Source organism: Pteronotus mesoamericanus, unplaced genomic scaffold (genome assembly GCF_021234165.1).
Source record: "Pteronotus mesoamericanus isolate MK-2021 breed Mesoamerican mustached bat unplaced genomic scaffold, CSHL_Meso_final contig_120, whole genome shotgun sequence".
Taxonomy (NCBI): domain Eukaryota; kingdom Metazoa; phylum Chordata; class Mammalia; order Chiroptera; family Mormoopidae; genus Pteronotus; species Pteronotus mesoamericanus.
The window spans coordinates 1,587,025-1,599,797 of NW_026555041.1; the positions used below are offsets into that span (position 1 = coordinate 1,587,025).

At 44.8% G+C, this 12,773-nt stretch overlaps 1 protein-coding gene across 1 annotated transcript in view; it reads right to left on the minus strand.

Annotated features, from left to right (window-relative positions):
- The window catches only part of RYR2 (ryanodine receptor 2), a 558,936-nt gene that overhangs the window by 116,107 nt on the left and 430,056 nt on the right, over positions 1-12,773 (minus strand). Inside the window, exons 63-69 of the mRNA XM_054584705.1 lie at positions 11,957-12,017; positions 10,457-10,695; positions 8,990-9,071; positions 7,205-7,335; positions 3,868-4,188; positions 1,138-1,378; positions 615-702 (exon numbers count right to left, since the gene is read on the minus strand). Of these exons, the coding sequence (XP_054440680.1) occupies positions 615-702; positions 1,138-1,378; positions 3,868-4,188; positions 7,205-7,335; positions 8,990-9,071; positions 10,457-10,695; positions 11,957-12,017 (1,163 nt within the window). The remainder of the gene's footprint in view (positions 1-614; positions 703-1,137; positions 1,379-3,867; positions 4,189-7,204; positions 7,336-8,989; positions 9,072-10,456; positions 10,696-11,956; positions 12,018-12,773) is intronic.

The following is a 12,773-nucleotide window of genomic DNA, read 5'->3' on the forward strand; positions in this document are numbered from 1 at the left end:
GCTCACCCATATTCCGCTAGTTATTAAAAATTATAGAACAAGATAAAGTTTTTAGGGTTAAAATCATTTTCAGATTTGAACACAGATCATTCTACTTGCACCACACGAAGCAGCGAACATTCATTAACGATGCACTTTATATGTTCTACTACAGGGATCCCCAGCAAGAGTTTTATTTTATTCTAACACGTGAATAAAACAAAATTCCTACAAAAATGAAAGTGTGTGATGACAAAAGAAGTGTGAAGCCATGACGCAGTGTGTCCTGTGTAAACGCGAGTCTGTGCTGGCATCTCTGGAACCCAGGCCGGGCGTTCCCGGGGGAGACGCCCAGCGCTGGCGTCCCGGGTCCACATCGCCCCGAGATGCAAGGCAAACATGACCCGTGCATGGGCATAATTACAACTCCCTCTGATTTTTTGAAGATAAATGACAAAACTCAAAAGAAGTTTTATATTGCCTCAAACTCCCCTGGGGAACCTCCTATTGCCTCTCCACACCATTAAGTGACACCCGGAAGACAAATCTGAGAACACTAAGGGGTGGGACAATTGGCTAGTAATCTAGACAACTGGCTAATAAAATGTAGGCGCTGCCCACATTTTCCTACTCACGTGTGATTTTGACCAGTAGATAAACACTTCGGCCACCATGCGGAAAAGGTCCTCGGCTTCCGGGGTAGGCTCTTTGAGCCACTTCGCCCTGGACGACAAAATAAATACAGTGGTCGCTCAGTTACAACCTAAAGTAAAAAAAAAAAGAAGAAGGAAACAAAGAAAAAGACCCTCTCAAAGTTGAATCTGAAACCAGGGAGTGTAGGGTCGCAGCTTCCTACAGAGCACACGGGGCCTATGTCCACAGCTATAACATTTACAAGAATTTAAACAGCAGAACTGTCAAACTGCTGACTTTTACCTGCAAAACAAAGACTATTCCCAGATGTGTTTCTGACGGCAATTTAAGATGCTCCATGGGGGGAAGTGGGAACATATCTAGAAATGTTTGGTTATGTTATGGATGGCATCATGAACAAGCTCATCGCTAAGTAGTCAGTGAAGGAAGCCATTCATTCGGGACATGCAAACCCAACAAGGTCATGACGGGATTTGAGAAATTAATCACTTTCGAACGTTATACCTGTTATTGTCCACAAATCTAATCAGGAGAGGGTAGAAGGCATACAGGTCCCTGGCCAGCGTAGTGAATTCATCCAGGATAAGAAGTTCAGCCTCGGACATGTCCCCCCTGGCCTCGGCTTTCAGATGGTCTTCCTCAGAAACCACCATGGCTGCCTTTTTCTTCAGTTTCTCCATTAATGGCAAGAAATGAGTTTTCAGCAGCTGTGGTTTCACTTTATTTATTATAGGCTGGGAAAACACTGAAGAGAGATGTTACTGTTGCACTCTGTGTACACATTTTCAAGAGGGTAGAATGTAATTACGATCAATCGAAGCGCAACTGCAGCCTCACTCCCAGCCCCCCCGCCCCCCCCCGCGGTCCGCCCCCCCCACCGCCGCATAGCACAGCTGCCTCAGAGTGGCTCTTCCAAAAGTGGTTACTGAATTGAATGTGAAGTTCTTCCTTGTTTTTACAAAAGGGTAAATGGCTGATTTAGAATAGAAAAAAAAATATTAATTCCCTATGAAATCAATTCTTTTCACACACAAAAAGGAAAATCCCCCAAATGGAAAGGTTCCCTGGCCATTCCTTAAAGAGGTGCTCACCTCTCAGTAATCATTCCAGACTATGTACCATTCCCTCACTGAACGGCCCACCCCATCCCTGTGCGAGAGCTGGGTTACACGCGTCACTTACTGCTCATTTATTTAAGGGTAGGTGTACTTGTAAGCAAGCGTTTTAGACTTGCGTAGCAAGGGAACACATACATATTGTAAAAATGCATAAAAGAGAAATGTTAAAATTAATCATGATCATCCTACCTAAATTAGTAAGACATTCATGTATTTCTCTGGAGGTTTTATAAATAAATAATTTCACAAATATATATTTATATGCATTTTTAATTCATAAAGATACTCTTCTTTTCATCCTTCATGATATCGTGGGCATTTTCCAACTCACAAAACACTGTTGACACCTTACAGCTGAAAGCTATCCTGTGGTCTCCTATAGGATGTGTCCACTGAGTTAACCACGCTCCAGTGCTGGGCGTTTAATTGCTTCCATAAGTTCTTTATAAACATGGGATATTAACCCTTTAATATCATTAAACATTAGCAACTATGTTCTCCCATTCAGTGGGCTGACTTTCATTTTGTTGATGGTTTCCTTCGCTGTGCAAAAACTCTTTAGTTTGATGTAGTCCCATTTGTTTATTTTTTTCTTCTGTTTTCCTTGCCTGAGGAGATATTTCAGATAAAATATTGTTATGAGCAATATTCTAGATTTTACTGCCTATGTGTTCTTCTAGGATTTTTATGGTTTGGGGTCTAACATTTAAATCTTTAATCCATTTTGAATTTATTTGTATGTGTGGCATAAGAAAGTGATCTATTTCATTTTTCTGCATGTATCTGTATAATTTTCCCAACACAATTTACTGAATAAACTCTCTTTAGCTCATTGAATGTGCTTGCTTCCTCTGTTGAATACCAAAGGTATGGGTTTATTTCTGGGCTCTCTATTCTGTTCCATTGATCTATGTGTCTGTTTTTACGCCAGTACCATGCTGTTTTGATTACTAGGCCTTATACACCAAAAAACAAACAAACAAACAAAATCCAATTACAAAAATGGGCAAAGGACCTGAATAGACACTTCTCTAAGAGGACACACAGATGGCCAATAGACATATGAAAAGATGCTCAACATCACTAACCATGAGAGAGATGCAAATTAAAACCACCATGAGATATCACCTCACATGTTTCAGAATGGCTACCATCAATAAATCAACAAACTGCTGGTGAGGATGTGGAGAAAGTGGAACTTGGCACTCTTGGTGGGAAGGCAGACTGGTGCAGCCACTGTGGAAAGCAGTATGTAGATACCTCAAAAAATTAAAAATGGAACTGCCTTATGACCAATACCACTTCTGGGAAAATAAAGAAACTCAAAACATTAATGCAGAAGAACATAAGCACCCTATGTTCATTGCAGCATTATAAACAATTGTCAAAATACGGAAGCGGCCCAAGTGTCCATCAGTAGATGAGTAGATAAAACAACTATGAGACATTTACAGAATGGAATTCTGCTTGGCCATAAAAACGAAGAAAATTTTACCTTTGTGACAGTATGGATGGGCTGGAGAACATAACGCTAGGTGAAATAACCCAGTCAGGGGAAGACAAATGCCGTATGATTTCATTCATATGTGGACTCTAATGAGCAAACTGAACTAACAAGAAAAATACAGGCAGACTCGTAGACGGAGAGCAGGCTGACAGCCCTGGGGATGGGGAGATGGCGCAAAAAGGAAAAAGCACTCGTGGGCAGGGACAACGGTCTGGCCACTGTGGGGGAGGGGTTATTAGGGTGGTAAATGGTAATGGGAGAAACAATTAAAAAAACCTTAAGAAAAAGAAAAGAATCATGCATACAATGTCAGCACAAAAAACAAAAATAAACTCCTCTCACGTACTCCACATAAACAGGGCAACGGCACGCGGACGGCAAGGCGAGCGCCCCCCACCGCCCTCCCCACCCCGCGAGGTGAAAAGCTGCAGGTACGAGGCAAGGCACTCGACGTCTGACATGCGCCTCTTCAGGAACAGCACGGCAGAACCAGGAACACTTCTTAGCACAGAATAAAATATTAATAAAGACTAAGATAGAAAAAGTCTCGTCTTCTGTATTTCAAACCTCTCGGGGAACCAGGCAGCCCTCAGGGGACGCCCTCCTCACCTGCCAGCCGCTTCATCCAGGCGCCCTCGTCGATCCCCAGGTTGTTGTAGATGATCTTCAGTATGTTCCCCAGCAGCGTGTTCATGTGCTCCGCGTCCAGCGCCGTGCAGCAGGCCTCCGCCCGCCCCGGGTGGCTCTCGGGCCCGTGCTCCCACCAGCGCGACATGTAGCTGCACAGCAGGGGCAGGATGACTTCCATCACGTGCGGCATCTGCGTGTAGCGGATCCCAGACTCGGCCAGCTCCACGATCTCCTCCATGAGCTTCTCCAAAGACGGTATGTTTGGACAAACGTCTTCCACGCTCGCTGGCAAGTTGAGGGCTAGAGGGACACGCACGGAATAAATGGTGTTCACCGAAAGAAGAGGCACAGACAACCACTTCATGTGCCCACACGCCTCACCTGGGCCCTTGTCCTTTCTTGTACCTGCCGCGCCGACCTTCCCCTCTTTTTCCACGTTCCTACCCTACCCCCCATCCCTTAAGATCAGCAAATGACCACCCCCGTACCTCAGGGCAGACAAGAATCTCAGCGTCTCTGCCCACAAGCCCTCTGTCTGCTCCCACATTCACATCCTTTCAGAGGAAGCAGTTTGGGGGCCCCACGCGGGGTCCCAGCTGCGCTCCAGAGCCCCCGCCTGCCCTACAGTGGGGACTCGTGGGGCGCGTCACGCGCAGCCCTGCCCTCTGTCAGCTCCACCCGGCCCCCCGCCGCCCCCCGCCGATGACAAGCCCCCCGGCCGCCCCCCGCCGCATCTCTCCTGGGCCGTCCACTCTGCAGTCGCTCCTCCCACGGGGCCGCCGGCCCCCCGCGTACATTCCCAGGCGCTGGCCTCGCCCCCTCGCCCCAAACCCCTCTCTCCTCGCTCCCCCCCTTCGCTCTGTCACGACTCTTTGGAGCTGTTGACGCCCTTCACTCACTCTTTTCTCTCTGCCGAACTTCCACATGTGTTTTCCGTGGGACCTGTCTTTAGCTCTCCCCCTGTTGGGCTTATATGTGCACTGAGGCAACTGTGGCCGGTCCTAGGGACCCCCGCTGTGCGCTAGCAACCCCCAAAGCCAAGGTCCTGTGTGTGTGTGTGTGTGTGTGTGTCCGGTCCTAGGGACCCCCGCTGTGCGCTAGCAACCCCGAAAGCCACAGAGGGGGGGTGTGTGTGTGTGTGTGTGTGTGTGTGTGCGGTGTAGGGAGGTCGCTGTGCGGTAGCAAGCCCGGAAAGCGAGTGTGTGTGTGTGTGTGGGTGTGTGTGTGTGTGTGTGTGTGTGTGTGTGTGTCTGTCTAATACGAATGTCTCAAAAGCAGCTAGACCACTACGGCTCTAAGTGTACACTCGACTTCCTCCGCTCTGACCGGCTCTTGGGCGTGTACTCTGTGGGGGACGTTACCCAATCAGTCCCCCAGGGCGGAAGCCTGGAGAAAGTCTAGGCCGCGACCTCCGACGCCTCCGCAGAGCGGGCCGCCCCAGGGCCTCTCCTAAGCAGCTCGCTCCAGTCACGAGGCCCAGGGCCGTCTCTGCCGCTGCCGCGGAGCCGGCACCACACTTCCGACTCCGGCCGCGGAGGGTCCTCGCTCCGGTCGCACCCTGCGGAAAGCCGGCAAGCCCCACTCCTTCCCCAACCGGGGGCGCCCACCTCACTTCTGCCGGCTTTCCACTCTTGTCCCACCTCCTGCTCCTTTCCCTCCTGAAAGCGACCTCCACCTCCGAGAGCCAGAGGCCGCCCTTGCGGCGCCCGGTTCCGGTGCCCGGACTCCAGCGCCCCCTGTGGCAGCTCTGCGGCGCCTCTCCGGCGGCTCGGCCCGCGCTGCCTTGTGTGTCCCCGCACTGTTCACTCTGGATTCTGTCACCTGTATTCATTCGGCCTCCCTCCCTCCACTGCCCCTAAAAGTCCCCGAGGAAAAGAACCAAGTCTCAGGCATCTTTGTGTCATGTGTCTCCCATCTACCACAGCGTAAATCAAAATATTTGTGCAATGACTGAAAAAAGGAATAGAAGGGAATCATTAAATTCAATTCCTCTACTTGTTATGCAAATACCCTGTGATTCCTTATCTATAATGAATGTACAAATTGGCTTCATTTTTGATTCATAGCTAAACTATTAATGAATCAAAAATCGTAAATAAGACAACTTAGTAAGACATGTTTACACAGATGATTAATACAAAATCAACCAAAATTTACTATTTACGAATACATTGTGGAAATTTTGTAGAAAAACATTGCTAAATCACATTTAACATAGTTTTAACTTCCTATGTTATATGAAATTAGAATTATAAAATAGACAAATTAAATAATGAATATTCGCAGTTTTAGGAGTCTGTCTTTGATGAAATACACTATCCCATCTGTGTGGCCAGCCGCTGCCCGAAAATACAAGTTACACAGAGAGACCCTCTCAGCAGGCAGCTGCGTGAGTGCGACCGGCAGGAGGTTCTTGTCTTAGGAAGCCAACCGGCCCCCAAAAGAACTGGCCTAAGAGGGCACTTGTGTGATGGCCAGGTTTCGAAATGCGGGACACCCGTAACAGTGTCAACAATGAAAACTGTTTTAAGAAAAGGCTGATTAAAGGACTAATTTGCTTCTGCATTAATAACTACTTGTTATATAACTCAGTTCAAGTCCTAGTACATAACTCTAATAGGTTCCCAAAGGTTAATTCTTGAAATCACTGGTAATGGTTCTTGAAGCTTTTTGGCTAGAACAGTGAAAAAATTGGATGTATCTGCCTAGAAAATTATCAGATTTTCCAGGATGGAAAGTGATGTGATGCATATAGATAGGTACTATACACACAGACAAAAATATTGCAAGGATACACATACTAGGGTCAGGTGCAAATTAAAGTCAGTGATTAAATGTTTTAGATTTATGTTTTTAAGTTTTGTAAATGATAAAACTTGGAAAAATTATTAGGAAAAAATCTCACATAGAATAAAAGTCTCCCAATGTAGACATATCTGGGGAACAAAGAAAAGTGAAGAGTACAAATGCATAAGTGTAATAAATACGAATGTCATACCTTTACCTATGAGAGAGAACTGTATCAGAAATCCTATTGACCTACTATTTCATATCTGCTGATCATTTTTTCTTATCCTTAAGAGTGCTGATATGTCTGTGGCTCATTAAGTTAGAAGAAATTAAACTAATTTTCTTTCAGAAACACTACAGGAATAGTATACAGCACTCCAAAAATTCTAAATAACAGCACTTAAGAACAAAGCACATTGAGGGACCATCAACTGAAATGGCCCGTTAAAAACCACTGCAGGAAGAGGCACTGTTTGTCATGAGGCTTTAGCTGCGCATCCCAAACACTGCACACGTGTCTGCATACCTGCTCTTTCCCGTGAAGACTTGGTATTGTAGATGGAGTAGCTATTATGTTTGTCAAGATGAGTTTCCAGAAACGCCACAGGGAAGGCGCCCGCGAAGGCCGCCAGACACTCCCCCAGCGCAGAGCGCTGCCTGCAGGCAGAAGGTGATGGTGGTTTTCAGTCTCCCAAAAAGCCCAAAGTACATTAAAACTGGTGAGTTTAACCTCAGAGGGACAATAATAATGCAACTAATAGTATTAATCCCCAAACACAATTTCTTATTGTAAATCATCATGTATTTTCAACAGCAAAGTCCCTGCCATTCAAAAAAAGTTCAATTATCTCTTGGCTCAAACAAACAGTGCAAATCAAGATAACAAGAAAAACCCTGTAAATCCTCCACAAGCTTGGACACTTCTTTCTTTTTTCCCTTTCTCTTTAAACATAATGACTTAGGACGAATTCTTGCTATATGAATAAATAGATTAATAGAAATTTTAAAACAAAGTACAAAGTGATATAACTTTCTGAACATTTTACTGTATGTAATGAATATCAGGTACCTATGAAACATTAAGACATACAAACACTAAAGCTAATTATACTTGGAACTGATTCATTGTTCTCCAGGGCAGGAGGGGCCTGAGGAATCAGGCTGCGGCCGGGCCCCACCACCAGGGAACTCCCTCCCTCGGTCACCAGCCGAGCCCAGGGCCGCACTGGTGCGCAATGTGCTTATTAAACAGGGAACAGGATGAGCATCATGTAGTGTGGACTCCTTAAATGATTTTATATAAATATACTTTAAAGTCAATAAAATGAATATAATTAAGATTATATAGTTCTCTTGGGCAGTTTTAAATTTCTCACTGAAAAAATCTAATATTTAAATTAACAATGTTTGATTATCTGTTTTAATCTTTTTAAAAATTAGGTATTTAGTCAGCTAGGAGAAAATGTTCCTTCACAGAATGGCGCTGAGTAAAATAGAGTCCAAATCAAAGATTTAATAACACTGCATTATTAAAAATAATTTAGGAATCAAGGAATTACACAGATCATAGGTTTTGATTTGGAGAGACCTGAGACCCTATCTTATCCCTAGCACTCACACCACTGTAGAAAAATTGCTTACTTTTTCTAACTTTTGCTTTCGTTAACTAAAAATAGGGATGCAGAATGGCAAATTTTAAGAATTTAATAGGTGACAATGTTTTATGTATGATTTCAAGATCAGTAATTTAGTCCCTTACATCTGATTGGATTAGTCCATTCATTAACAATTCATGTCAATTAATTAACTTTAAATTTTTGAATCAATTAGTAATTCTCAGACTAACTCTGATCATTTGTGTTGGTAATCTAGAAATAGCAATTTTTTTTAGATGGCTTGTACTAAAATTACTTAATTTTTCTTAGCATAGTGTTACTTTTTCATTTTTTAAAAAATGAAAAAATGAAAATGAGATTGTACTCATCTCCAAAATTTTATTTTTATATTCTCCCCAGGTCATTTTATAATTGCAAGCTACACACACATTGGCAGATTCCTCCATAAGTCTCATAACACTCAAGTTTAAATTTTATATTATAATCTTCAGCATAATTGCTTTACATTTTTTCCCCATAGCTCAGCTGTTTTTTATTATATCAACTCAAATGTATCTTAAAGATTGTCTAACTAGTCCCAAAAAATTCAATACACTAATTTGGTTTAGTTAATAACTAAGGAAAATGTTATAAAGTGAAGACTCGTTATAACACCTGAAACAGCTATTAAGGCAACGTGAAATATAAAATCTTACCTTTCTACATAAATACTTTTGCTTGTCCCCAAAGCATACAAGCTGGCCAGAATTCTGTAACAGGACACCTGTACATCTTCCACTAAAGAGAGAGGGAATCTCACATGAAAAGAAACCTCTTGTTATTTATACATTGCCCTAAGAAAGTTTAGGTTAAAAACAAAATCCCATATTAAAGGCACACTAATATTTTAACATTTGAAAGAAGCAATGACAAACAATATGTAGAATGAAATGTAAAAAGTTTCCTTCAAACCAAGTTATTTTCTTTCAGGAGTTCAAAGTGTTCTAAAGACTTGTGCTGTGACTATGCAGAACATTATCAGGAAGAGTCCCTTTATAATTTTCCTCCAGGTATAAGAATAAAAGATTTCTTCAAGAAGAAATCACACACAAAAGTATCTGGGAGGACAGGGGATTTGACTCTCGTTCCAAAAGCACAAAGACGGTGTCTTTTCGGTGGAGCCCCAGGGGCCGAGCACGAGGAGCCAGAGCACAGGGTGCGTCAGCTATTCCCGAAGTGGCCCGATGTTCATGGGGTCAGTCCATCCCTTCGGTAGTTTTTGAAGCTCAAGAATCATACAATATCTGGTACATGATCTATGACCCGGTAAGAGCTGTTCAGGGGCACGGAACTCTAAGAACCTTGAATTTCTAATCCCAACTCTGCTACCAGTTCCTGGAGAAAACACCACAACTCAATGGGGAAACCATCAGTTTCTCCCCCAGACCCTCCTCCCTGTCCACGCTCACTGCGAGCCGCGTGCCTGCTGGCTCCGTCAAAGTGTGCAGCCAGTGCTGCGGCACCACCGAGGAACTCAGCCAGTGTTACCCACAGCCGCTGTCACCCAACCCCTCCAGCCGAGTCCCGGGGCTGGGTCCGCAGCCAGGACTGCCTGACAAGGACTCACATCCTCCCTCGAGTGAGGGCAGGCCCTGCGGTATTTTTTTTCACATAACTTTGGGCTTCCCGTGGATATTTTTAATAACTACAGCATTCCAGCCCAAAACAGCTGGTGAGGTCCCCAGGGAAAAGAGACTGACACCTATTTTCAGAGGCTGTCTGGGCCACCCGAGTCGGGCAGTGACTGGCATACACGCTGTGTCCCAGCAGCCTTCGCGTCCATGGGCGGTGCAGCCCGTGGGAGCTACTGCATCGACTCAGCGACGCTGAGAACATTGTACGCTGCCCATCCCATGGTCAAAGCGTGTTAGAAAGTGGCCATGAAAAAAACCCACAGAAATAGTCACCTTTGGACTTTGTGCTTGGACAGCGTGGAGGAGGCTGTCCAGGACTCAGTGACCCACCCCTGTAAGAACGGTCCCTGTAACTCACACATCAGCCTAGGACACTGTGCAAACCAGCACGTCAGTGTCTCAGCAGCATCTGAGTAGCCCAGACGTGGCTTCCACAGCGTCTGGTTGCGCCACTCGGGTACCAAGGCTGTAGGAGACAGACTCACGTACCTATCAGGTCTTCTCCAAACTGGTGCTGGCCAATGTGCTCAAACAGCGAGGACAGCACGGGCAGCAGCGCCACCGTGGTGTAGTTGATGATCTGGGTGACACCCCTGGGCTGGTGGCGGGTGTGGGTGAACTGGCCCTGCTTCAGGTTCTCGAGCGTCTGCTCCAGGTCCTCAGCAGCGCTGTCCAGGAACGCCCTGAGCGCGCTCTTCACGCTCTCCAGTCCCGTCTTCATGACCGTCCTGGGAGGAATGGGGCGCGGCGGCAGGTGAGCCACAGGCCGCGGCCACTTGGCTTCCTGCACAGCACCCACTCCGCCTGCCAGCTTTTAAATCCACTCTCAAATACTTTTTCAACGCACTGAGGGTTCGGCCATGCTGCTCTGTGAGTTCACGACTGCCCCTAAGTTCCTTCGCAGCCAACTCGACCAGAACCTGGGAGCAAAGGGCAGGGCCACCGCCTTCTGGGTCCCACCAGCAGAAACTTTGAGGGCACTTACTTTATAACTGGCCAAACCCAGCTTCTGAGGCAGTTACTGCAAACCCAGCAGAAATGGGAATGTTCCCCAAGGCAATGGCTGTGAAAGGAACATTTATTGGCAATGGGGTGCAGCTACCTTGAGCTTTGAGGGCAGCGATCGGCCTTTCCTTGATTGGCCTCTGAAGGCCGAACGTTAAACACTCTACTGCCACTGCTTCTGGCAAAAACTGAAGACATGTAATGCCATCTTCTTTCTTCGTTTATCATACCAAACACCACAAATAAAACTTTAAACACTAAAAATGGATAACCAAAAGTATTGTGGAACACTCTCTGTTACACAACATTCAGAAACTTTTATTTAGATTTATTCTTGGTAGTAATTGAATTTAATGCTGTGGCTTAGAGGCTGGATCGGTCATGCTCGGTGGACTGATTCTGCCTTCGGTGCACATATGGGATTTGCGGGTATGTTGCCCGTGGGGCGGAGCAGAAAGAGCTCAGACTTGGGGCTGCTCTACCTCCACACTCACTTGCAAACTTAAGCTTCATTTGACTCGTCTGTAAACTGGGAACAAACCCTCATGTTTCCTATAAAACTAAACATTATTGCAGGCACGGAGCCTGGCATCACACCGCGCACTAACGTGACCTCTAAGGCTGTAAATTTCTACCTCACAGGACGTGTTCCCAGGTAAGTCCCCACTTACATACCAAGCTGCTAGAGGAACTATTTGAAATTTAAGTAACAAAGGCTGTAAATTTCTACCTCACAGGACGTGTTCCCAGGTAAGTCCCCACTTACATACCAAGCTGCTAGAGGAACTATTTGAAATTTAAGTAACAACTTACATATGATCATAAAAATAATAAAATGTCATTGCATTAGTAATTTACAAAAGATTTTCTTTCCACCTAAAGCCCTTCTTACAACTCCAGAGTAGTCAAGACAGTAGGTCCATTTTAATATTCTCTGATGTCATTACTACACTCACTGATTTAGATAAAAATATATCCATGTACCTTGCATCCAAAGTCTGGCCCAAAATATGAAGACAGTTGACAATTGATGTTGCATCATTTCCTAGAGAGGAAAAAAAAATGTTGTGTAAATTGCCCTGAGAATGTGTCGATGTTCTTCTATTAATATCTGTGTTTCAAAAATTAGTCCACAGAACAAATGAGTAATACTAACTCAATTAAAAAGATGTTTGATAATCAAGTTTACAATCATGCAGTTTCCTGCTCTGGGTGGTTATGCGAATATACGCAGGGCAGCGGTGAAGCAGGCTGGGTCACGGAGCCGACACACTCAGGAAGCGTCCAAAGCAATGCACCGGGGCGAGAAGTTCAACCCAGCTCCTCTCGTGCACCCCTCCACATTCCAGCTCATCTTCGCTTTGAATCACGCTGCGTGGCAGCTTTCTAAGTCAGCTCACCGCCTTTATGGAAGCGGTGAGCTGGAAGTTTAACCAATTTAATTCCATTTTAATTACCCCAGTGTCTCTGCTTTCTAATTGCATTCAACTGCATTCAGATGAATTGATTTGCCTGAATGTTATTGGTTTTTGGTGAAAAAGCAGCACCGAGCAATCACATAAAAAAGCATCAGAAGCCAGAAAAGTTCATTTCTGCTCTCATGAGGTATTTAAAATGGGGCTGACTCTTCCTGAAAGTTGAAATTCACTCATTTTGATTGGCAGGAATATGAATTATACAATTACTATATATGATTTTTGATTGACAGAAATGTGAATTATATAGTTACTATATATATACAGAAAAGCAAGTTCCAAGTTACAAAATTATTGACTGCTCACCATGTAGTCTGACATTATGA